At 32.0% G+C, this 27574-nt stretch overlaps 2 protein-coding genes across 11 annotated transcripts in view; one reads left to right on the forward strand and one right to left on the reverse strand.

Moving 5' to 3' along the window:
• Nucleotides 1–862: 862 nt before the first annotated feature.
• LOC143246185 (metallo-beta-lactamase domain-containing protein 1-like) lies at nt 863–24226 on the forward strand. Of its 6 annotated transcripts, none has more exons than XM_076492421.1 (5): nt 863–1186; nt 8490–8675; nt 12344–12507; nt 17873–17987; nt 19685–24226. In XM_076492421.1, the coding sequence occupies exons 2-5, from the start codon at nt 8513–8515 to the stop codon at nt 19906–19908; spliced, it is 666 nt and encodes a 221-aa protein (XP_076348536.1). In that variant the 5' UTR covers nt 863–1186; nt 8490–8512; the 3' UTR covers nt 19909–24226. The 6 variants fall into 6 exon arrangements, with proteins under 6 accessions (XP_076348536.1, XP_076348545.1, XP_076348553.1 ...); XM_076492430.1 differs by having other exon boundaries at nt 863–1182; XM_076492438.1 differs by having other exon boundaries at nt 863–1112.
• Nucleotides 24227–26102: 1876 nt separating this feature from the next.
• LOC143246151 (LIM and senescent cell antigen-like-containing domain protein 1) overlaps nt 26103–27574 on the reverse strand; it is a 51940-nt gene continuing 50468 nt past the window's right edge. For all 5 annotated transcript variants that reach the window (XM_076492389.1, XM_076492386.1, XM_076492373.1 and 2 more), the window contains one exon: nt 26103–26976. In XM_076492389.1, coding sequence (XP_076348504.1) covers nt 26859–26976 — 118 coding nt within the window. In that variant the 3' untranslated portion in view covers nt 26103–26858. The remainder of the gene's footprint in view (nt 26977–27574) is intronic.

The raw sequence follows: 27574 nt of genomic DNA on the forward strand, positions 1-27574 counted from the left end.
TGTGACCCACGGGCCGAGTCTGTCCCATAAAGGTATTATATCTGTCTTTTTTTTATCATGTTTTATTTTGTGGGTCTGTTTTGGAAAAACATATATACGTGTAAACATCAAAAAACGACAAAGCAGCTCAAATAAATTCAATTACTAGTATCGCCTTAAAAAATAACTTCCATTACTCATAAACTGGTGAGTATCGGCTGATTTTTACCCATGCTTAAAACCCCACAGTGAACAGCAGTATGTATTCGGACTCACAGGGCTAGAAACCGGGTTTCGATACCTGTGGTGTGCAGAGCACAAATAGCTCATTATGAAGCTTTGTGCTTAATTTCAAACCAACCAACTAACCCATGCTTTACCTGATGATAATTTCGGCACCTGCCAACAGTGTAGGTAAGAAACTGGCCACGAGCATAAATGAATTGGCCATCCACGTCTGATAGAATATCATCAGGGGGAAGATTGGCATCATTATTATGGAAAATGACCTTTAGAGTTAGAAGGTGGATGGTATAGGAGCGTAAAGTACAATTAATGAGAAAAGTCAAGGTGAGCTTGCAAACGAAATTGAGAATTTCCAGTGATTGAAATGAGAAAGAAAAAGAAAGAAGAAAGAAATACCGATATTCAAATGTGTTTGTTTGGATGAGTGTTATAAGGTATTGCTTAATCCACACTCCCCAGTAATTAAATTATTTCTGGAATGAACAGTGAATGCATATTGCGTTGATAAAGATTGCAAAACATTCTAAAATATTTAAAAGTGGAAAAATAAACAAGTTAAAAATAATTACTTAACAAAAATGTTCATTAATTTCATGATATTAAAATTTTAAATAAAGTATTAGTTTGTTTGTTTGTGGAATTAGGTTATTATATCTAGATAGTAGGAAAAGTAACAGAAAATGTTCCTGAAAATAATTGTTTCAGTGTGATACTTAGCAAAAGAAAGAGAAGTCAAATCTAAACTGGATGGGTGCAAAGATAAGTACCACAGAGAGCAGAAATATTCCGAAAAAAAATTAAAACGTAAATTAAAAAGGCAAGAAATACGAAAGTACGACAGCATCTTTGAAAGTTCGAACACAGACGGGATTATTTCCTCTTACTTCGCACGTGGTTTTAACTGTGTTATGCGAGAACGTCATAATTTGCTGATGTTGATTGACTCATAATCACTAATTAAGTAACCTTGTTTATTTGAACTTATTACTGGGAGAACGCGCTAATAAGCAACAGTTTGCGGTACCAGAATACAGTTTTTAATTTTAAATTGTGTTCTTAAAAACGTTGAAAGTTTTGCGTATTATGATTAGCTTTTATATAAGTACCTTTAAACTGAAAATTAAAATTCACCCTATAATTATATATCAAAATTTAATTTACTTTGTTGTTTCACAGTAATAAGTTGTGCTACACTCAGTAATTATGTGATTTTACTTAAAATAAAAATTTACTTTTCTGTGAAAAAATTTATGACCATGTTAGGCCTGGTTATGGTATAATTATACTTATGTACGTGATGAACATATCGTTGAAGTTGAATTAATATTACACTTAAGAGTTTACACTCAGAAGATTTGCTTTTATCTTACGAGTAGGTTTGTGAATATGACAATGTTTTGGGGCAACATGGGACCTATTACCAGTATTGGCCCATCTCAGCTACCCCATCTTCTGAAATAAACTAAAGTTATTAATAAATAAGTTTAAAAAAATTCTTAAACCTAGCTCTTATTATTCATATACTTACCAGATTTCTTCTTATACTCAGTTAAATTTACTGTCTTCTCAACATCGAAAGGCAATTTATTCCAAAGGCCAACAACCATGTTAGAAACTTCCAAATTAATATTTCAGTATCAAAGCATTAGACTGGTAGAAACATAGTATTAGTAGTAACTGTAATTAAGTAATCAAACTAAACATCTTTTGACCATGATATGCATGGTAAAAATAACAATCAACAGTAGACTGCAACTTTTTCAACAATTTAAAATTCTATTTTTAAAATGTTATCTTCCCACTGTTAAATACCAGAACTATAAATCAGTTGGGCCAAACATGATGGCAGAAAAAAGTTAATTTGAAATATGCATACCTGTAGTGCTGTATATAGTACAGTATTAGGCTTAGTTGTTTCATTAGTTTGTTTTATTGCTTATTGGCACTTAAATCACAACATTAAGAGTCTGCATTTGTTACAGTCCTTTTTTTTTTTTTTTTTCATGTTACGAATAATTGGTTTTAACCAAATTGTGGAAATATTGAAAACAAAATTAAAACATTACAATTCAGTCATAATGAATAGGTATACTATTTTAAAAATTCAAAAGAAATTTCTACTCATAGGGTTTCAGTTTATATTTTACCCATTTTTGTGAACTATTCATTTGAAGTTTAAAACATTATTTTCTTTCATTCTAAACAGGGTAGGAATTTCTTAGTGAGGAACTGGTAAGCTTCTTTCCTGAAAGTGCTTACTAGCTCATAAAAGTTTTCAAACTTTGGTAAACACAAGATGTGGTGTGATAATCACCTATGTTTAGGTACACAAACATAGTCTTGGAGAAAAATAATTGATTATTTTAAGGTACTGATTTATTTGGGTGAAATGCTGTTTCTTTACAAAACACAGCATTATTTCAGTCTGCTTGTCATTTTTAATGCAGAGTCACCATGGAAACACTACAATTTGAATTTGAATTTTAACCTACCCATTGACACCTCAAAACTTCATAAGATTTATATTAATTTATTGACCATATTTAAACATATGTGGCAGAAATACTACAATCAAATCATTCCGATGCAATAAAAACTGAGAAGGACTAGGGTTTAGGGATTTCAACATCTCAGTTATTATTTGAAACTTATTTACAATAATTGTTAGATCATTAAACCAGTCATTGGTTTGAGAGATTTTTCATTATATACTACAAAACATTTCCTTTCACATTTCAACTTATGCATAATATATTTTTTGTAAATTTGCATTTATGATTCAGAACTATGCTTTCTTAGACAATATTATGCATGTCATGGGTGAAATTCTCAAAAAAAGAAAAGTAGAAGCCTTCATTTGAGTTAAGTGGACGTGTTTTTAAAACAAGAGAAAAAATGAAGTGTAAACAAAAAATAACAAAGCAGCTCAAGTAAGTCCCAGTACTGATACCTCTTTAAAAATAAGTTCTGGTACTCAGTACCATTGAGTATTGGCAGGTTTCACCCCTGGTGCATGAAAGTTGACACTACACTAAGTGCTTTTGCTTTTACTTGTACTTATATACAGTATTGAGATTTAACTTACAAATTCTCGAGGAATCATAATAAGATTTTACTTTGACAGTAGAAATAACTTTGAATAAGCAACTTGTCTGTTTGAAGTTTAATCATTTTTTGTGAATTTTGATATTTATTTTTGAACCTAGAGTTTGGCCCATTACTTATGGTACGAGTGAAGACTTGCTTCTGGTCTCCTGTTGGCTTTTCATGTCTTTACCCAGTCTGTTTCAGGATGTGGATCAAATGCTTTACCTGAGGCCCATTGATCAAGATGATCATCAGGGCCAACCCTGACCTGTTGCCACTTTTGATTCTATTCATAACAGAATATTCTATTTTACATATTGTTGTATTCATGTGCAAAAGAAGTGCTAATTTTCATAAGTATGGAGTAGAATGAAACTGTTCACCAACAAGTTTCTTCCACATATGAAAAATAATCTTTCATTTGCAGGCACGTTTTAATACTGACTGTTTTTAGTGTTTCCATTCATCCATCACAGTCTGCTGGGTGGTTCATTTGACTGTTGGCCTCTTTCTTCTGAATAGTGACCCTCAGACTCACTGGAGAATAAATGTTCATAGTAGTGATCAATCAGTTTCTTAAGGTCATCTTTGCCACAGTTAACAAGTTGTTAGATCCTGTTGGTTAAAACTTTAGATCTAAAATCTCAGAATTTTTAATCACATGCTTACTGAGACCTGACAAAATTCTCTCATTATGTACATTTACATTATCAAGAATTACATCAAATTTTTTAATACAATGTTCTACATTAGTTGCTGTTCCTTTAACTTGAACCTCTTTCTAGGTGTATTCTTTTACACCCTACACAAATAATATTAAATGAAAACATAAGATGAACATTATAGGGAAATTAAGGAAAATCTTGTATTTGATCTCATTCATAGTGTCACCAAAATTTAAAATGACTTGACCAGAAAGAAGTTGACAAGTGTGTAGTTTTTGATGAAAGATCTTGCATATGTGTGATGAAGTAAAGAAGTTGATTTGATCATTTGTATGTGTCTGTTGGCAACAGAAGTGTCATCTGAGTTGATTTAGAAAAAATATGTTTGAGGTGATGAATTGTGGTTTTCCAGTCTGTAGTTTCCATGGCCCTGTACATACTAATGACCCATCAAATTTCATTGCACTTTCCAACTTTTCCAGTCACTTCATTCAACAAGTCAAAGATTTCCTCCATTTCTTACAAATGTTTGGCAGAGTTTAAATAAAGATTAAGTCTCTCTCTCATTGTGGTTTGAGACTTACATGCTTTACACTTTACATGCATCCAAAGTACTACAAGATGTGTCATATGTTTTTGCAGGAAGTTTACTGTCCTACTCTTTGAGCCAAGGTTAATGCTTACTCCATCTGATCTAAATCCAACAAGATTTTACTGCTATGTGTGAATTTCAATAAATTCTATTAGCTCTTTGGTTATTGTTTTAGCACATGCATTGCTAATATTTACAATTCCAGAGAAGAATGTTTTGAAGTTCATAATAAATCAAAAGGCAAATGTATACTATTTATTTCTGTGTCTGTAGGACCATTGATTATTATAGAAAATAATTTAGGACTGTTTATATGGTATATTAATTCTATTACTGCTAGCTTATAAATGCATGAAATAGAGACAGTGGCTCCTTTATTGTTCATATACATATGACCAAGGTCAACTCTATTGATGGCTTGTAGTTCATACAAATGTTCAAAAGAGTGAAGACCTGCATGTTTTGCAGTGCAGTATGTTGTTATGAGAAGCTTCTTCATGTCATTTTTGCTCACTGAACATTTACTTTAATGCCCTGTTAATATAAAATAAAGATTATTTAAAGCCAAATTAAAAGTTGCTTTGCAACTGAATTAAATTAGCCTATTTTTCTTTAAAGGACAATGGTGGCTGTAGAGTTGTTTTTATATGCTTTACAGGGTTATATCTCTGGTGCTTCATTTTATCAAAGACATTACTATAAGTTTGGTGAAATGAATGGCAGTGTAAGCCAATTGGAAAATTGGAATTTATTTTGGTTTTATTTACAGTTCCCTCCTCCCCTGAAGTAGAATGTACCAATATTTACACCTGTTTGTTTTATTCAAAATATAATAGCATGGTTACATTATGTTTTGATTTGGAGGAGGGGACAATTTGTGATTTTCAGAATATGATAATAACTTTACTCTTCACTCTGAATTGAGAAGCAGTGCTATGTGTAAAATCAGGGAATTGCAAGAGATAACTCCTTGTTGTAATGTACATATGTTGTGTTTTTATTGTCAGTACTGACACATGTTTAGGGATTGCATATGAGAACTCTTACTTCTTAGGAGCACTGAAAGTGCTTATGAAACTAAATCTGCATAGCTATTAATGTCAGACCTATCTGTGTTAGTTCAGTTTGCACTTTTGGTGACATTAGGTATAGGTGATCTTTTTCCCTTTGGTTAAGTCTCACAGTCAGAAAGTTTCTTCACATCTTGTAGTTTACATCTCTTAAAACTCAAAATACTCTGCTGTATATTTCATTTTCCAAAAAGCAGGCTAAGTTACTGAATTATCATGAAGTTAAAATTATAAAAGCAGCCCACATATATTGACTTTCAAAGCAAAGTAAGGTTATAATATTTCTGATGAAATTTGCAAAACTGTAACATAAGGAATGGCTGTTCTAGTCGTATGCAAGTTGGCATTTTACTATGGTTGTTTTTTTTGGTCAGGTGGTTAAGGCGTTCAAGTCGTAATCCCCATTGCACCAAACAAGCTTGCCCTTTCAGCTGCAGTGTCATTATAATGTGATGGTCAATCCCACTATTCATTGGTAAAAGAGTAGCCCAAGAGCTGGCAGTGGGTGGTGATGACTAGCTGCCTTCCCTTTAGTCTTACACTGCTAAATTAGGAATGGCTAGTGCAAATAGCCCTTGTGTAGCTTCTTGCAAAATTTAAAACAAACTGTGTTTTTTTTTGTGAGATTATTTTCCTTTTTATACTAATGAACTATTGCTGCAATGGCAGAAAGGGGGCTTATAAAACTTTAGGTACAAGGCATTTCTTTAGTCTTAAAGTAATATTTTGTGATATGTGGAAGATTAGTTTGGTGGATCCTCATTTGTGTCAACATTTTATTATTGTACGGTCTCAAGGGAAAACAATCTCATTAAAATTATTGGAACATCTTCACAAAAATTGTCAAATGCCTATTTTTCACAGACATCCATAGTTTCATAATTGGCTGTTTGATTTCCCCTGCCTGGGAAGCTGAATTTTCTTTCCAGGGGGCTTGAATGCTAGTTCATTTATATTGATGCTTTTCCCAGTCAGACAATCATTCTCTTTAGGCTATCTTCTATAGTTCATGAATTAGAAATGATGTATTTTGTTTCTTTTCCAATTCTTCAACAGATGCTTCTTTCCTTATTGTTTCTAGATTGTGGCTTATCATTTTTGTCATTAAGTTATGCCTTTGGTATCTCAAATATAGTGTTATTTATGGGATATTCTGCAGACCAGCATGTAGACCAATCCTAATAATTTCTTAAAATTTTGCATCTCATGGCTTCCTCTAGCTTTGGGATTCATTTTGTCTCTGATTGTCATTTGTCAAGTGTGATGGAATGTATAGCAGTTCTTTTCTGTTACCTATTTAGTTACTATTTGTTCCATGCCTAAGTTATGCTTATTAACCAGGTATGATTATCCCATCCTTTTAACAATATAGGGACATCTAGTGTTGTGGATTCATTCAATTAAAAACATGTATATACATTTCCTCTCCTTTATAATATGAGACTCCATCTTGCTGTCATGCTTTCAGCTCCAAATGGCTATGTATAGTAGAGCTTTATATGTTACTAAAGTTGAATCCAATGCACTTAAAGGTAGTAGACATGCTGCATAGACATATGGTGTTAAAGTTTCTCAGCAATGACTAGATCATGAGCAGTTAATTCAAGAACATCAGCAAAGATATCTGTTTATTCATGGGGATCCTGGCCTTATCGTTGGTGCTGCTGAAAAATGAATGTATTTTATGACAAACCTGTAAGCTTACACTGTGGAGATAGAAGACTGTGAATATTAACTTACCATCCACACAAAATTCTTGAGTGGTTGATGCTCTAGTCATCTTCTTAGGAAGAGTTAGAATATGTTTTTTCTTCCTTTTATTTTTGTCTGATGTGACTTAAAAGAGTTATAGGTATGCATTTAATATATTAAGGTAGTAGACATTATATATTCAGTTCATTCTCCATGTTATATAGATCTTAAGGATCTTGGGCATTCTAACTGGTACCGATCCACATAGAAGCACTCATAATACTGGAAAAGTATTCTGTTTCTATGTGTATATGATGTATGCATAAAGTATCATTACTTTCAATAAGTGTCAACTTATTGGTCAATCTTTGAAAAATAGCCTAAAAACAAATGAGGAATAACTACAATTTATAGGTATTTCATACACATATTTACTGTACTCTGTTAGCCATAATGATCAGTTGGCCTCTGACCATTATACAAGAATGATTTTAGTTTATGGCTGCTTGTAACATTGTCGTGACAACTGATTACTATTAATGATCCTATTGAAACAATAATTAACTCTTGAGATGCTTACCTTTTATCTAAAAATGTTAATTTCCTGAAATTCTCTACATCATAAATGGACATGTCAAATTGTTGGTAACAATGGGTGCTGCCTGATGGGCAAGTAAAGAATGTTGATAAAATAACTGATAAAGCTTCAATAACATTATACATTATGCTTATGGTTTAGAAACTGAAATCATAAATATATTAATTGCACATAATTATAATGAAAGTTCATTTGTGAAACTTAGTTGCATTAAATATATGTTAATTCTAAAAGAGAGTAAAAACATCAACTTGGATAAACTGTAGTTCTTGGAAGCTACCCATGAAGAAATTGCATAAAAGTAATTAGATTCTTGGTTTTTCATGCTTTTTAATTGTAGAAACTTCATATTAAATAAAAAATAAACTCATGGGATCCATCACTGACCATACAGTTTAACTTTTTTGTACAGTAATTTCATAAATATAATAACTTCAGTATTTAAGTTTACAAGTGTTGAAACTGAATATTGTTGAATCCATACAAGAATATAATGGTGAGAACAAATACTATTAAGTATTTTTATGATAGCAGATTTTGGTATATCTGTATTGCTGTAGGCTCATTTCCTTGTGTGGCTGTCATGGATATTTATCATATTGATGTACTGAAAGAAGGGTATTCCTATTTGAGTGAAGACAAACAATCTATGGTTGCAAATGGCACTTCAACACTTGTGAAAGGTCCTGGAGTCAATTTGTTGGTGGACACTTTGAGTGCATGGGACAGCCACGTTCTTATTGAAGGTATTGACTTTTTTTTCAATAAGGGTAACTTAACAATTTAAATGTAGTTGAAATTGTTTTTTTAAATGTTTCTACATAATTTTTAAACAACAATAGATACAAGATTAGATAAAGAAATGTAAGAAGTATTTTGTGTGAAAACTCTTGTATTTTTACATTTATCACTTGTTCACAAAAACTTTCCAACACTGAAAAAAAGGGAAAAGTGTAAAACAAAAATAAAAAACATGACTTAGAACTGAACTTAGAAAACTGAGAAAATAGACTAAAGATCAAGTTTTTATATTAGATAACAATAAAATAATAATTTTTAACAAATCTTTTTTACTGTAGAGTATCTTATTAAGTAGGATATAATAGCATTTTTTAAAAACTGTATGTCTTATTCTGATGTCATACTATTATACAAACTACTAAACCATAGACCATATATCATTATCAGCATGTACCTTTCACCAGATATATCTCACAGGTTGGGGAGAGGTATATCTGGTCTTTGGTTGGATTGAGGTTCCACATCTCTCTTTTGGAACTTTTTGCAGTTCATTTAATGTTGGATCATTTCCTCCAGTTAGTACAGAGTTGGTTGGTTATGATTCATTTTAACTGATTGTTGTTTCTTCCAACTGTTGACTAGCTACGGGTACCTATTCACATTCACTTCTGGGTCCACTCATTGCATATTTGCTTGTTGGCTTGTTGTGTACTGGATGCTTTTATTCTTGTTGCAGATCTGTTATCTTGTCCCCACAGAATGATCCACAGGTCTGCTTCCATTGGGGTGCCCCTCTACTTGTCACATTTGCCACTTCATCTGTTCTGATCTCTGGTTCTTCTTCCATTGGCTCTGGCAATGAATGCTTTCAGTTGGGATTGAGCCAGTGATTATCCTCCTATCTATCTCCTTCCTTAGATTTTGTCTATCATCCAAGCCACTCCTTATTGAGCCCTTCTCATTACCTCCTTATTTCCTGCACAACTTCTGTTCCCAGTTCCTCCACTGCTTCTGCAATTTTTTCTTCCAATCAGGTTCTTTCTCCTCCAGTATTTTTTATTGGTGTTTCATCCTTCCTAACCCATACTTTACAATTAACTTTTGTCTGATTCTTTCTAGGGCAACCTTATTTCACTGCTAGTGAACAGCTCTTATACTGAATTCTGTTTGCCCTTCTTTTTGGTGGTTTACAAAAGATTTTGCCATTGATCTCTACACCATGGTTACTTGCTTTCAACCTCTTTTATTCTGCATTTTTCTGTATTTTACTTTGCTGTTTAACACTTATCTGTTTGTGTTAACCATTACAGATGGCAGAGTGGCCTTATCCTCAACCTTCATTTTGTTTCATTCCCATGTGTTTTTCCCTCATGTGTCATATTTCTCTAATTTGTGTTTTTTTTGTCTCCTCTATTTCTTCTTGCTTCTTCAAAAATGAAGTTTTATTCTTTATGCCCTTACTCAGCATACTTTCAACTCATTGACAACATATTCTCTATCTCACCACTGGTAGTCATTTCAGGTTGGATTTGATCACTCTCAATGTATCATATACCTGTCACTGTCATTTTTAACTTCCCAAGACCTCAGTGGCTTGTAAAGGAATTATCACTTTCACACTAGTATTCCTCCTTTACGTTTCTTACTTGTCTTCATATTATGGTCTGGATCATCTCCTCTGCCTGTTTTGTGCTCTCTGATGTTAATATGCATGCACATCTTCCATCCTTGGTACCAGTTCCCACCTCTTTTTCCAATGGAACCCTTTATCCACTTGTGACCCTTACCTGTTGGATTCACCAACTCATTCAATTGACTTATTCTTTCATTTCTTCACTTTTTTTTTCATTCTACCATCCTATTCTCCTACTACTATACATTTCAACTCACCCTATTCCTGGCAGCTCCCTTCTGTTGTATATAAGTAGATATCTTCCAGGCTACCAGGTGAAACACACTGCACAGTTTCATCACACATTATTTATATTTGGGCATCTCCTCCTTCTTGGAATACTGATTGCTATCCATTGCCATACCACACATTTTGGTTCAACTTTGAGTGGGTAAGTTTTCTTTTAATTTATTTTTAACTCTTACAATGTCCCTGTGCTTTATGTAGGATACTGTTCAGCTGGGGAACATCCATCATACTACCTTCTAGATGTGGTTTCCCAAGTGGTCTGGTTTAAGATGAGAGCTGGACCAGCCACAAGAACCTACACTGTATGTCCTTGAGGTCTGTAATGCCCACTGTTAACATGAGATGTGATGTCCTGAATGAATGGCATTGGTTGTGTAGTGTGGATGTATGCATGTGCTGACCTGGGTTTTAGAATGGAAGTTCTCATTCCCTACTAATTCCTGAGTGTGAGGTGAAGATGGTAAGGATCATCCTTCTAATATGGGCCAGATAATCCATTCCCAGTTCTGCCTGATTTTCAACTGGAATTGACCCACCAATTATGGTCTTTTGTGCTTTAACCATTCTACACCATTAGTCATGTTAGTAAAATTTTTGATGTGCTTCTTTTTCCCACTTGTTTAGTGATGCATATCTTTATAACAGGCAAGAATTATATCTGGTACAAGTGTGGTGTGGTTTCCAACAGGTGTATTCTTATACATGGAAGTGTCACACTTCATGGGCTCTCTTTAAACACTTTTGAAAAGGTACTCATCAATGATAACTTTGCACTGGTCTCTCAACTGTATGAATGTGAGAAGTTATCTATTGTATGAGAGAGGTAAACTATTATATTAGAAGTTTTCGTACACTAAAAATGTATTTCTAATAAATCCTTACCTCTTTTCATACTTTCCACCTGTCCTCACTGCTTGCAGTGCTTCTGTTTGGCTTAACTTAAAATAAGGAATAGGTGCTAGGCTATAGAGGGAGCCAGTTGTGCTATGAGGATGCGTCACACTCCTATTGATAAAGGATTGTTGCATGTTACAATGTACCTGTAACACATGGATGGAGATGGAAGAACAAGGATAGTAGCAAGTAAAAATTTTTGCATATACAGAGTAGTAGTTGTTGAGAAAAACTATTATGTGAGAGAAGGTAAGGATCTATCAGAATTATGTTACCAGCATAAGAAATGATTAACTCTAAAAGAACATTAGTTTAAATTGGTTCATGAAAATTTTGTATTTATTTATTGATTAATAAATCAGCACTGTTATCATATTGGTGGTAGTGTAGCTAAATGGTTATTGCTTTGGACTTATAGTCAAAAGTTACAGACAGTCTAGGCTTGTCTTACTCTATCATTGCATCTGGATAAGACACTTTATCCTAATTTCTGTGGACACTGTAGTAGACTAGCATATCATCCAATAAAAAGATGTCACCATTCTCACATACTTGTGCCATTGGAATCTGTAATTAAGCATTGGCCTTTGGAAAACTTCAGGTATAAAAATGATTGGGTTACTTACTGAGATTATTTTACACCTGAATACAGACTTTTTAAACAAGCCATTCTGTTATTGCATTGTTATAATGATAATTTTGTCCAATTTCGTGAAAGACAAAAATAACCAAGTTAGATTGAAAATGCTTTTTAATATCCACCTTATCAGTTATTAATAGATAAAAAACAAAAAGGTTCATAGTTGCATGTATGTGTATTATGTATTACCATGCTCTGTGATTATTTAATTTCTATAGGCCTCAAAAGAAATGGATTGACATGTGATAATATCAATTATGTTGTGTGTACCCACGGCCACTCTGACCATATTGGGAACCTCAATCTCTTTCAAAGCTCAACACAAATTGTGGGTATGAGTATTTCATCTGGGGACGTTTATCAGATTCATCCTTTTGAAAAGGTTAGGAATGAGAATTTATTTCAATTTCTTAAATATTAAAAATTGTAACAAATTGAGAAATTAAGTTTGCTCAGCAAAACTGATACTTCCATGAAAAAGTTAATTTAGAGTAGCAGTATACTTGTACATCTAACACTAAAACAGTATTCCATGTTTCAGTTTAACTGGTATGTTCATCATAGCTGTTAATAATTAATCCAGTGTAATACAACTTTATTAACATTTGCAGATGACATCAGTAAAGTGTGTTATTATCTTACTCTATTCTTTACATCATAAAGCAAAAAAACATCTGTCCAAGTTTCAGTGACAGCATGCCCAGACCTTAATGTCCTAATTTGTGTTCAGAATAATACATTGCAGATGTGGTCAATGTTACCATATAGCAGAAACCAAAACTGTTATCAACCTTTACTTAAATTGCATAAATATTTAATGTTTTTTCACCTCTCCATAGTAAAACTTAGCCTTCATTGTTGTTATTTTTTTGTATACTGAAATTAATTTATTAAGACATTAAAGTTAACTCTATCCTGATAAATGTTAGGTAGTGTCAGATACTTTTCTGAGAACACATTAAAAATAACATAAAACTTAGTTGTAACTGATTCTTTTAATTAGGTCATGCATTGAATGTGATTGACTTATTTTTTCAAGCCATAATTAAGCATTTTTATCACAGTTATTAAAAAGTGAAACATATATGAAATCTGTGGTATTAAGCCTGCAAATGATAATGGTACTTGTGTAACTTACTTTTATCATGTATTAATAAGTTAATTGTTGTAATTGTAGAGTGTAAGACATTTATTGTGGACATACTTGACTTAAATGCCTGACCAGAAACAAGCCTTTTGTGGTGCATCTCCTCATAAGTTTTCTGAAAAATCAGAAACATATAATCTATACCCTTAACCTCAAGTATGTAAGTAATAACTTTTTCAAAGAAATTCAAAAGATTTGTAAGGCAAGATTTTCTTTTAGTGAAGCCATGTTGGCTATTTAATAAAATTTTAAACTTTGTTAAATGACTTTGCAAAGCATCTTTTAACAGTATTTTCAAAACTTTTCTGTCAAGTGATGCAAGATTAATAGGCCTATGATTACAAGTGAAATTTTATCACCACCCTAGAAGAGTAATAATCCTCTGGCATCTATCTGCTGTTCAAGGACTTAAGAAATAATAATAGCATATGGTTTACATACCCAATCCTTAACATCGTTACCTAAGCACATCTGAGTACTTAGTACCTAGGCCTGTACCATAAACAGGTTTGTCAGTGAGGCTAGTGTTAGTTGTAGATGTATAACATACAGTTTTGTTGATGTTGTGCTTTGTGACATTGGGTTTGTTTTTTATAATAACTTTGTCTGTTTGAGATTTGTTTAAAGTGTAAGAGGTGTTATAGTTTTGTTTCTTTTTTCTATGTCATAGTGTTTGATTGGAGAGTTTATGGTAAATATGTTGAAACTTTTCCCAATGTGAACCTGATGTACAGTTCCAAATGTCATCAGGTTTTATCTGAAATCCCTCACCATGTTATGTGTGTGTGTAAATATAGTGGGTGATGTTTAAGAGTGGCACAGTTCATTGTGGGATTCTAGCAATTTTATGAGGTCAGATAACATATCACAATATAATACTTTCCTTCACTGAAAATGTATTTCCAGTATATTCGTACATCTGATGTACAATTCCAGATACTGCCAGGTGTTGGTTGTGCATTTTCATTTTCATTGTTAGCATTTGTAAGGATAACATTGGTGTTACTAGTTAGTGGGGCCTTCACTGGTGGTGTAAGCTAACAATTTGATATTTGGATGCCATGTTGTGTATTTATTTGCTGCAGGTTTGTTTTTTATAATAACTTGGTCTGTTATTATATATGTAAAAACGGCTCGTTTGGGTTGAGAAAATTTTTTATGTAGAGGAGTGAACAATGTTTTGACCTTCTTCAGTCATCATCAGGTTTACAAAAGTGTTGTAAGGTATGCTAGTTCAGACATAATGGTAACAGGTAAGTACAAAAACCACAAAGAAAACACAAAGACTTACACTTCTCGTACAGTCACCATGATGAAATAATAATCAGTGATGTCAAGAAAACCCACTTGTAGAGAAATATATATGTAAAAACAGCTCGTTTGGGTTGTTCACTCCTCTACGTAAAAAATTTTCTCAACCCAAACGAGCCGTTTTTACATATATATTTCTCTACAAGTGGGTTTAGTTTGTTATTGTTTCAGTTGGGATGAAAAGTGTTGTGTTGATATTTTGTGTGATATTTGCAGTGTGTGAACTTTTAAAAGGCTTAGGAATCTATGTTCAGTAGCAACCGAGTTCAAAGGTCGTAGCTAAAAGAGATAACTGTTTACTATTTCTTTATTTATTGTTCTATATTTTAAGAAAAATAATTTTTATAACTTATTTCAAAATAGTAATAAGTGATATAGATATATAATGTATAATAATTTAAATGTTACTGTATAATACAAAATACTCGTCCACTAAAACACAGCCAAGACTAGGTCAGTTTTATATTATTGGATAAGGTAACAAAAGTGCGCGTGCATCATGTCAATACAAGTTATGTAATCTTAGTCAGGCATGGTAAGAAGGTTAGTATAATAAAATATATATAAATATATGAAGTCATGGGACTTAAGCTATTTAGACTGAACATTTGTATTTTCATGTTATAATACATAGTCATGTTAGCATAAAAAGACAACATGATTTATATTTATTTCCTAATTTTCTCATAATGATTACAAGATTGGTCATTTGACAAATCCCACATAGGGTATGGAAAATAACAAAATATAGTCTCACTTAAAACAAACATTCCAAATGTATTTCAGACGTTTTAGGGATTACACAAATATTTGAGATTTTTGGGATTAAGAATACTTTTTTAATGATAACATGAAATCACCTCATACTGAAACTAGTAACCAAGTAGACTTGATATTTTCACAACAAATCTTTAGTAAAAATATTTCATTATAAAATCTGATTTTTTTTGTGCATGAAAAACTTGCAATTTTACTGAAAATCTGCCAAGTTTGGTGAATGTACACATACTGTATCAAAAGTTATAAGGTAAATACTTGACGTGTGTAAATGTGTATATTATACTGAGCCTATTGTGAAAGGGTCAACTGTGTTATGAAGGAGAGGGATCTTGGTGTAATAGTCGATCAGTCTTTAAAGCCATCCAAACAATGTGATGTTGTTAGTGGGAGGGCAAGTAGAATTTTAGGTTGTATCTACAGAAATAATGAAGAGGTTACAACTTTATTGCACAGGTCACTAATTAAGCCACATTTGGAATATTGTTTTCAGTCTTGGGCATCTTACCTCAGAAAATACATTGAATCATTTATTAGAAGGGTTCAGAGAAAGATTACTAGAATGGTACCTGGAATGGAGGGCTTGTCATTCAATGAGAAGCTGAAATATCTTAAATTTTCTCTTGAAAAAAGGAAAAGTTGGTGGGATCTAAATGATGTTTAAGATTGTAAAGGAAATTAATAGTACTGGTGCATCAACATCTAGGTTTTCAAATTTTAATTATAACATTTTCAGTCCTGCAGTGTACTTTTTAAATGAAATTGACTTTTAAAGTGGAAGTCAAATCTCACTTATCGTATATCTGTGACATTGGGTTTAAAATGCCAAAATACCTTTTTTTGTTTTTATTATATACCTCATTTGCTTTACTCACAGACATGTTGTGCTGAGGAAGGGGAAAAAGAAGGGTAACAGTAGCCTTTCATTTCCTACTTCTACATATTCACATGCAAATGATCATGCAGCAACTCTTTGGCAATAGGACTGTAATATCACTTCTATCATAAACAGCACTCTCTTCACATCTGCACTTGTTAGTCACTTTGCAATTTATGGTGTGGTACTGGACAAACTTGCTGGTCTTTGCTTGCAGATTTGTTGATGTTTTCCATTATACTACTGACTTAGTTTTCTCTACTATTTATTTAAAATCTTGCATTGTAATGTGAAAAATTGGTTACTTTATTTTTCAAACTTTTCTTACTTTTTCTGGGGTCTTTTTGCTAGTTCCGTGGTAAAGGGTGCTTGATCAGGTGAAACTTTTTTTTGAAAATTTGCACTGTCCATCTTGTGACCATTAATCAACATCAATTACATTGTACCTTTTCCTGTCATAGATCTGATGTACAATTCCAATAGCCCCAAGATGGTTGTGCATCTTCATTTTATTGTTACCTGTGGTGAAACTATTACATAACAGGTTTGGGTAATACACACTGTATAGATGGGGTGTTCTTTAGGACAACTTGTAGTTCTTTCTTGTGGTTTTTTTACAATAATTAAATTGAAAACTTCCCCATTGTGAATGTGGTGTACAGTTCCAGATGCCACCAGATTTTGATAAAAGCACTTCACCACATTGTGTGTGTGTGTATATTGATATTATTTCACTTTGTCTCTCAAGCTGAGATATTCCTCCTCCCAACCATTGTTCAGATATACATTCTTGGTGGGTCCCATATTAGTTGTAGATGGACTAGCTAACTAAATTCTCTCATGTGTTACAGGTATCCCACCTCCTATTGGATAACAAATACCCGATTCCATCAGGTTTTGGATTGGAAATGTACAGCAGGTTTGCACCATCTGATCTAGTGTTGGTTGTGTTGGAACTGCTTGCAAATGGAGACATATTTTGGCATGGAAGCTTGTCTTCCCTGCCAATTTCTGTTTTTAAGGGAGAGATGTTCTCTACCTACTGGGAATCTGGTCTACCATTTCATGTACTACTTGATGTTGGATGCAGTTGAACTATACTAAGGTCTGCTACACCCTAACCAGTCAATGCCAAGAATTCCCACTTATCGGTTATACATATTCTGGGATTCCTTCTGACCAATCTCAAAGTGATTAACAAGTGCAGGTCAAAAGAAGGTACTGATTATGATAGAAGTGGTGTCATGCTCTTACTGGTGAAGATCTGCTGCATGATAATTTGCATGTGGATAATACAGAAGTCAGAAGTGGAAGGCTAGTGGCATGTATTGAAAATTTGTACCAAAAAAAGTCCCAGCTACTTGATAAGAGTCATTTTGCAAGAGGAGATATTTCTCTTAAAATGTGGTGTTATAAATGTAGATCATTGTGTCATAACTATGTGTTGTTTTCACATAAAATTTGTCAAATACTTTTACAGTTATGATCATATTGTTGTTTCACATTCTCCATTAACTTTTCTGCATGGTTAATTATCATATAAAATGTTTCTTAGAAATACTTTGTAAGTTTGTTAATCTGTAAACATGTATTTTTTAAAGGTGTTAAGAATGTATGAAATGAAATTTGTTTCAGGGCATACCATACCAAATAGCTAATAATATTGAAGTGATTCCAACCCCAGGACATACTTTATCAGATGTAAGTGTAACTATCAAATCAACACACCTAGGAACAGTTGTTATAGCAGGTTGGTTTGATGATTAGTATCTTTTCACTATAAAATAGATATTGATTTCCTATAGAAATTTTCTTTTAATCATTGTAAATTAATCATACAAACAAACTGTTATATAATTTTTGCACAATGCAATTTGTTGGACTTATGACTAACAAAAGTACTAACTGTACTAAAGGAAATCTCTGGATATAACTTCAAAATAAATTGAATAAAACTGTATCAGAGACTTAAAAATACATAAACACATATTACAGTTTCCTTTTGTGTGGTTAATTTCTGATTTTTGTGATGTCCATTCTGCTCACTTGAGATCACCTTAAGTTTATTTTCTCTAGCCAAATAAGTTTAACATTTCTTGGAAGTGTGTGAGGGGTTATTATCTTCTTGAAGAATAAAATTTTGCTCAATCAGCTTCTTTACAGAGGACATACAGTATACATTAATGTGCTGTTCCATGATTCTCTCAATTTTGTGAAGATCACCAATACTATTCATAGGTCTTGCTCCTCAAACCATCACAGACCTTTCTGCATGCATGACCCTTTACACTAGGAATTCCTTCTGCCATCTCACATTGATCTTTTGATGTATATATAAGTATCATTGGAACCAAACAGTTCAAATTTAGTCTTCTCTGTTCAGTGCTTTTTATGCTAGTGTTTATTGAAGAGTGAGATATATATTTTTTTTCGAAAGCTAGTTTCAGCAAGGAATTTCTTGCTTATTCTCCTATAAAGGATACTGTGCTTCTTGAAAGCTCATCTGTTAATAACTTGTTAATGTGATCAAAAGGCTTTTCAGAAAATTCAGTTTTAACTGCATAAAATTAACTTGTTCTCCCTCTCCTGTCATAGTAGATATTATCGAACTAAGTTTCCTTGCATTTTTCTAAGTACACTTAATTTTTGCAATTGTTGTTAAAGTACAAACAGCATATTGTGAAGATGTTTTGGATTTGTAATTCTAACACCATACTATATTATATATTAGCTGTACTGGTAATATTTTTAAAAAGAAAAGAATTCTCTATGCCTACATGTACAGGAATGAAAACTCAATGTGAAAATCTTAAATTTGTTATCAGTGATTATTGGTACAGGAAATAAAAATAACCATGAATGGAAATATTGCACCATTTTGTACTTAGATTAGACATCTTGAGCTTTTAAAAAAAGCTACTGCACTTAGTCGTGTGTTGCTTTTCTCTTAAAATTTTAAATTAAAGTTTTATATGCTAAAGTCACAGATAAAGTGAGAAAAATCAATAATTTCCCTATTTCTATGCTTTTGTTAAATATTTTAAACTACAATGGTTTTATTTGATAGGCTCAAAATGTCAGACTACAGGAGCATTGAATTATTCAAAAGATTTTCACAGTATTGAACGTGTGTGTGTGTGTGCTTGAAGAACTTAAAAGACAATGTTGTAATTCAACGTTAATAGTAATGTTTACATCTAAAACAAACTTGTATGATAAAGAACAAATATTGCAAGACTTTCTGTTGATTAAGTTCCATGCTTAGTTCTCAGGAATTATTTAAAAATTTGTTTTTCAGTTTTCACAAAGCTTGAAATTGGATTATATATGCACACATACACACACCAAGGCATGTGTCAGAAAAGACAAACTATCCTCCATTTTTTATCTTTAGTTTATACTAAAAATTCAAAGCCAATTAATATATTTGTGCATATCTTTTGATAGGGGATTTATTTGAACGTGAGGAAGACATCAAGGACCCAAGTTTGTGGAGAGAAATTGCTGGAAGTGAAAACCCTAAGCTTCAGCTGCAGTCTCGAGAACGTGTTTTGGATATAGCTGATTATATTATTCCTGGACATGGACCAATGTTCAAGGTGACTCCTGAACTTAAAGAAACACATTCAACTATATTGAAAGCAGAGCTAGGAGCCATTTCAAAAAGTTAACTCATAATATGAGTGTTTGTATAATTTTTCATCAAGTAACTAACAGTTGAGGTGAAAACAAAAAACTTGTCCAGTGTGTCATATAGAATAATTCATGTCTACCAGTAACTACAAGAAGTATTTACGCATACATTGTATTTGAATTTTATTCTTGTTTATTGTTTAAAAATAACCCTTCTGTTTTCCTACAAAATTTGTAAGAAACTTTGTTTAGCATTGTTTGTTTTGTACATTATTAAATTTAATCACTTAAAAGAGGACAGTGATCAGTTACTTAACAGAATGTTTTCATTAAAACATTTAAACGTGTTTTCCAAATCATAATTTTTAAAGTAAATATTTAATAGGCAGTCTAAAGCTATTCTAAACACATACACAAATTTAATGTCAGTATAAAGACATGTTCTTTCATGTAGAGGACAAGACTTAATGATTGTAATAAGCTGTAGAGATGTAAACTATTTCATTTTGCTATTCAACTTTCCTGATGTATACCATCAACTGCAGTACACCATTTATTGTGATACATTATTTCTCCCATGGTAAATTTAACAAAAACTTCAGTAATTTACTTTGACTTGGACTTCTGCATCAATTAATGCATCAAGCAAATACCCAAATTGTTAGTCAGTAGAAGAGTTCTGGTCTTTGGTATCACTAACACTTGCCACTAATGTAAATAAAAATAGCAACAGTAGCAAAACAAAAGTTCTTAATATTCTATAAAAACATGAAAAAAATTATCTTTATACAGATTAATCCCAGAACTGTTGTGGAGACCTATATTTCTCTAGTGTTCATCATATTGCTTGAACAACAAAAAAATTTTGTTTATTCTGTACTACTCTTGTATACTCTTACAATACTTGATAAAATATGTATTTTTTAGCTGCTACCCTCATGGGAGAGCTCATGCATTCATTTCTTGGCACAAAATTGGCTGTATTTATAGATTGTAACTGAATTGTTTTAAGTTTTACTTATGAAAGTGGAGACCTATATAATACATTATCTAACTTTTGCTTATTTTCCACAAGTTTTTGTCATCTTAAATAAATTATTTTTGCACACAATGACCGTATTATGTATTTTAAGGTCAAAATTTAATATACTCCAATATGTTCTTCTCACATAGACTAAGTTGATACTTTAAGTCTATTTCTCTGATATCATAATTAATTATTTTAATTTCAAAGTCTACATAATTATAGAAGAAAATATTTTTTCTTTTCCAGTATATGGTTTATCGTTTTTTAATAGTGATGTAACATAGCCTTCTGTTATAAGCATAATAACGTTATAGTTACAAAGATTTTGTAAACTTTGTAATATTTAATGAATTTAACAAAGAAACTAAACAAAATTAAGAGTATCAAATAAATATAGAGAAGTAATGAATTAGGGAAATTTTAATGAAAGTTTTTAGTTCTTAATACAGTCATGTAAACAACTTGGCATTACTTTTATACAATGAACACCTTATCATGAAAAAGGTTTGTCTAGAGTCTGAAAATTGATATAGTGGATTTAATGGGTGGTGGTTGGTACCTTCAATACTAGTATAGTTTGTGTTATTAATGCCTTACCATCATAATGGGAGCTGAAATGCCAACTTCAGGAGGAAAGTTTCACTTGTTTTCTCTCCAAGTGGAGAGCAGTCACCTTCCCACAACTGTCTGCAGGCAGTGAAGAGTGATACAGATGTGGGCTTGAACACCCATATCTTGTCTCCTAATTTCTGTTTCTTTTCAGTATATTATTTAATTTTGATTGTTATTATTATTTATGAATTTATTTATGTGAGACTGGTAAATGGAGATTAAGACTGATAGGTGGTGTTATCCCCACTGCAATATGGGTCCTATTTCAGTAGTCACCTCCAAATCCTTGGATACATTTTATATCTTACATTATAATAAGCCTGTACCTTGGGATGTGTTCAGCACTTTTTATTTTTGTTTGGGCTTGGTTTTGTTTATTAGAAAATATCACTTAGTCAGAGGTTTGGATTTGAAGTTTTTAATGCATCCTTCTGTATGATTTTATTTTACTTGAGTGTTGAGTATTAATCTTATATATATTGTAGGTTATATCCCCCTCCCTTGCCATGAATACCATTCTCTCTTGAGATCTACTGTATTCTTAGGATTATATTGAATAAGGTAAATGGGTGGAGGCATGTCGAAAATGTTCACTCTTCTAACTAAATTAGTATTTGCCAAAAAGTTGCATCATTCAAAACTACTTCACACTTAACTGGTTAGACAGTATTCAGTTTTTCTTGAACATTACAGTATCTCAAAGATTTACAGGGATAGAAATAATGAAGATAAAATTGCATTCACTCGAGGAAAAACCATCAGTCAGGAAGATTACATTCTCTCATGTAAAGTTGCATTTCCTCACAAATTGTTTTATTTATTTAATTTATGCAGTTTGTTCTCCTTTATTGGTCATGACTAAAACAATATGAATGGACTATATATATTCCCAGTCAGTTAAATCCTCAGGAATGTTGGGTGAAAGATTTAAATCTCAGATTTACTCAGAATAACATGTTAATATTTGAGATGTTGTATCTATTTGAATTAGCTACTGTTAGATATTGTTTTTTTTTCAGACACTCAAGAGAAATGTCTGAAATGTGAGTACAAATGAATCATTTATTTCAATAAAAACATACAAAAACACTGTTTGTTACAGATGAAAATATTTAAGAAAAACATTGTTGCACAATTAATCCACTAAATAGTATTGATGTCTGATCCTTCAGCATAGTTTTCAGTCTTTAGCCATCTCAGGCAAGATAAATTTATCACGGTTTGAGGTGCAATGGTGGTGATGTCAATGGCCCAATCCCTTAAGGAGTTAAGTTAAGGAGCACATGCAAATGAGCCCTTCCAGCAACTGAATTTTTCAACCATCTATATGAAGACTAACATCAAACTTCAAAATAATAGACTCAACAACAGAAGAATGAATGTTAACAAACAAGGAAGCAATCCTAATATGAAACTTCAAACCAAAGCTGAACAGCCAACTAATAATGCAACTAGATCTCAAACTGTGATAAATTTATCATGCCTGAGATGAGCAAAGAGTTAAAAACATCATTGAACATTCAGAAATCAATATCTATTTCAAATACCCAATAATCAATTTAAAGATAATCTACTAATATTGATATAAAACACCAAGTTAATTTCTCCTATTCTAATGACCTTGTTCTACATTTTTTTTAATATAAAGTGAATGATACAACTTTAAATCAACAAAAAATATAGCCTAAATCTGTTTCCTTAAAAATAAATAGAAATAGCCATAACCTAATTTCATCCTTATTAAGGATATGCACATACATATATAGAGAAATAACAGTAATTGAAGTGTACTTTTCACAAATAATAGCTTCTCCAGGACTCTGGATTCTGTGTGGCATAAATGTGTCACTCACAAGACTTGATTTACATATTTTTCTGTTATCTAATAAAAGATATAACAAATTAACAACAGCAAATCCAAACCTCTGACTAATTATATTAGTTTGTTTTCACATAAAACACATGCTGAAACAAAAATAAACAAAAAAATGCTGCATTCATTGAAAAACCTAGGGTTCATTTTATAGACCCACATCACAGCCTGTACCCTGGGATCTTTACAATTAGAGCAGCCTTATTTTGTTTTGGCTTGTTTTTAAGTTATAACAAACTAATTTATATATACAAGTTTTAAGGTTCTCTTTTGTAACCTTTCTTATGTTATGTATCTTTTTATAGTTAGCCCTGAAACGTCAGTGAGGTCTAACTGCAGACAAAGGTAATAATACTGCCAAATTTATTTAAATATATTTGTTACTGAGGGTTGCTGAATTGAAGAGACACGTATATTTATATATATAGTTTTGGTTTGAGGTTTAGAGACTTGCATTTCCAATTGTTTATGTGCTAGATAGATATTCACAGTCTAGAAAGTTTCGGTAACTTATGTTTCAGCCTGCTTCTTTTTCTAACAACATTATGAAAGATATAAAAAAAAAATAATTTTCTCAATAGGAAAACTTCTGTGGTAAATCTTCTTATTCTGAGTGTCAGTGAATATGTATTCCATGCTCCTATACTTCCAAAACTCACACCATTTCATGTACTAAACTTCAGTGTTAAAGAAAATATTTACTAGGTTTGTTTTTTTTAATTTGCTTTACTTTAGAATTGGAAGTGAATTTTTTAATGATTGTAATTCTTTGTACATTATTTTTTAAATATATTGAAAACCTATAACTTATTATATATGAATTAAACATTTTGAATATATCATCTATCTTGATATCTTGAAAGGTTTTACTGCAAATGTATGAAAACTACAAAAAGTATTCAAAGGAAAAGTATGAAATTGTGATAAATATTACATGTATTGACTAATAAGTGTTTGCATTTCTATAAATTAGACTCTCCTATATCATCTAACTTAAAGTAAGTATTTCATTGTAATAGTTTGTTTCATATGAAATAGCCGATTGCATAGGTAAAAATTAAAATGCCATATTTGTAAGAAACACTAGTTTTCTTATTCAAAATATGCTCCATATGCTGCAGTGGTTTTTCTCCTAGCAGGATATAATGAAAATATCCCATCTCTATAAAACTGTTATTTTGGAGACTTTATAATAAACTCTTCAAAGGCTTCAACAATAGTCTCCTGTACCCTAAATGTTTTGTTCTAGAAAGTTGATAATTAGTTGGAGAGTATGGTGGATGCTCCAAAATTTCATATTTCAATTCTTTAAATTTTGAAATGGTGATTTGTGAGGTATGGGGTGGTTAATTTTTGATGCATTTTATCAATTTGTTATCAGTAAGATCATGCTGTAATTGTTTTATCTGGTTGAAAAAAGGGTAACTGATAATTCCCTCTGTAGACCACCATACCATCACCATAACCATTTTTGGGTGCAAAGGTAGTTTCAATGCATGTCTTGGAGACTTGCTTGCATCCAACCATTGTTATGTTTTCTTCCAGTTGTCATACAGGATCCAATTCTTGTTGTAGGTAATGATTCACTTAAAGAATGACTCCCTCTTGTTCCTAACCAGTTTCTGCCCTTCTTTCAATACATGTGGTACCGATTTGTCTCATTTTGTAACCTTTTCTGATTGCAGCCAGATGATGAGAAAGAGTTGTAGGGAAACTTCTAAGTCTGCTGCAAGTGCCCAAGCTGTTGTTTATGAATAAGTTAGCTTCCAAAATAGCTCTTAATCTTTTTTCATTCACAACAGATTGAGACCTTCCTTGGGATTCATTCTCAAGGTTCATATCACCTGAGTGAAATTTTTGAAATCAACACCAAATAGTCTGTTAAGAAGTAGTCCCTTGTCCAAATGCCAAATTGATGTTTTCAGCCTCCTTGGCTGCATTTTTTTCCCACTTTGAACACATACAAAAAGTTGTTTCCATTCTTTTGAAGACATCATTTTGTATAGGGTTCCAAAGAAACACAAAAATAATTATAATACAATTTGGCATGACAGACAAATGAAAAGCACAGCACTCTCATTAATACCAAATAGCATACAGTCAAATTATTGTATCCAATTTATCCTTATCACAGTCACTCTTCAACCAAGCGAAAGTCAGCCATTTCATAAGAAACGACCTAATAGACTGTGATAAACAATATTACATATACAATTTCATTCTGATTTGTGTAAAACTATTTTCAATAAGAAACTTGCTAAATTTTAGATTTTTGAACTACAAAAATAAAACTTTTTTGATATCAGTTAGGAAAGAAGCAAGATAGACTGGTATTAGTACTTTTAATAATGTATGGCACATTATATGAAACATGGGCTTTATCAGGTCAGAGACCTTTAAGTTGCAGGCATTTCCATCCCTAATTCTGTCCTGCTCACCAGAAGGAGGAATCTGGTCAGCAGTATCTACTGCCTACTTCCCTCAACACAGTAATTATAAATACTTATGAGTGAAAGTAAAATAAAGTTATAATGCCCCACAGCTAAGAGTGACTATAATTCCCTACTTTTAAAAATGTGCCAGTCTTGTGACCTAGAAGACATGGATCAACTGAGATGGACAAAATCAAAAATTATTAAAACAGTACTTCTAGGTTTACCTTTAAAATTACCCAAAAATGTGAGTGTAAAACACAGAGAATAAGATAGTCTTACAAGCACTAAACACAAGAAAACAAAAAGTCACTTTATTCTTTAAAACAGAATCTCTCAATCTGTAGTTCATAGGTTGCATAATTATGGAAAGGAAACAGAAGCATATTGTGTAGATTAAATTGTGGTCTGCTGAAACAATTCAGTGGGAAAATGTACTTACAAAAAAAATTCTAATTGTGAAATAACTAAAATATTCATCAGATATTTTACATGTTTTATAGATACTTTATAGATATCTCAAAATACTGCCAATAAATCATAAGATGAATAAAAACACATAAAACCAAAACTTGAATACAAGCAAAACTTCAAATGCACCTAAAAATATTGTTCAAGTATAAAAAAAACATTCTATACCAAATTAAGCAGTTATAAAAGCTATCAGCAAATCAATCATCAAAGCAAATAATTTGCACCTACACATGTAAAAAAATCAGTTTAATATGAATTTAAAATATTTCTTCGTTTGCTAGAACTCCACTCAAACAGAACATTCTTCATATTTATTTTTTCAGTATAGTTCATGCTAAAGTATTAGCAAGACACAAACACATAAAGCAAACTCTACAAAAAAACTGCATAATAATTGAAATGTTGGCTTAAAAAAAGTACTTAAATTATTTGTGTCAAATCATAAATACTATAAGAAACCACTGGTAAAATCAGACTTATCCACATAACAGAAAATGATAGATATTGTTTAATTTTGAGTCAATTTGTATATTAAAAACAAGAACACCTACAATTCCTTTCAGTTTTGTTTTACTTTTCTTGTAAGTTTTGTTCATACTGTTTTTTCAGACGCTTCTTTAATTCTGCAGGAAATTTTTCAAAACATTTCTTACATAAAGGCTTCAAATCGAACTCAAAGATTCTTGATCTGTATTAATTTAAAAAAAAATTCAAATGTCATATAATGCAAAGAAAACCTATCTGGAAGTTTAAAAAAATGTAAAGAAAAATCATTTTATATCTTAATTATCATGTAAGAAATTACACACAATATAGTTAACATCTTCCTACACTGAAAGATACCTCACCAGACAAATAGCTTTTCTTGATTTATGCTGCCTTCTCTATATGTAAATGTTTGCTCATCACTAGCCTTGACACCTCCCTCTACCTTTACCTGAGACAACTGCATGCTATCATGCAACAACACTCCACCAATAGGAGTGTGACAAAACATCCATCGTCATGAGATTGGACAGTACATACAAAACCTACACTGGAAGTGGGAAATGAAGGTATCTATGGGAAATACATTTTCACTGTAGGAAAATGTTAACTTCTGATACAATATCTTTTCACTCCTCACAAATAGTTAGAATTCTGCATTAAATTTGAGGAGAGTTTAGTGAGAAGATGACCCCTTTAGAATGTGTCCAGTGGAAGACAACACTCCCATGAGAGGCTTTACTACTTCTGAGCAATGTATACTCTTCACCCAGATGATATTGTCTTGTTACAATAATCGG

The sequence above is a fragment of the Tachypleus tridentatus genome, chromosome 1 (assembly GCF_004210375.1).
Source record: "Tachypleus tridentatus isolate NWPU-2018 chromosome 1, ASM421037v1, whole genome shotgun sequence".
NCBI lineage: Eukaryota > Metazoa > Arthropoda > Merostomata > Xiphosura > Limulidae > Tachypleus > Tachypleus tridentatus.

Coding starts and splice junctions, on each gene's coding strand:
- LOC143246185 (XM_076492400.1), top strand. Junction 12,508..17,872: donor AGATTCATCCTTTTGAAAAG/GTTAGGAATGAG, acceptor AATTTGTTTCAG/GGCATACCATACCAAATAGC. Junction 17,988..19,684: donor AGGAACAGTTGTTATAGCAG/GTTGGTTTGATG, acceptor ATCTTTTGATAG/GGGATTTATTTGAACGTGAG.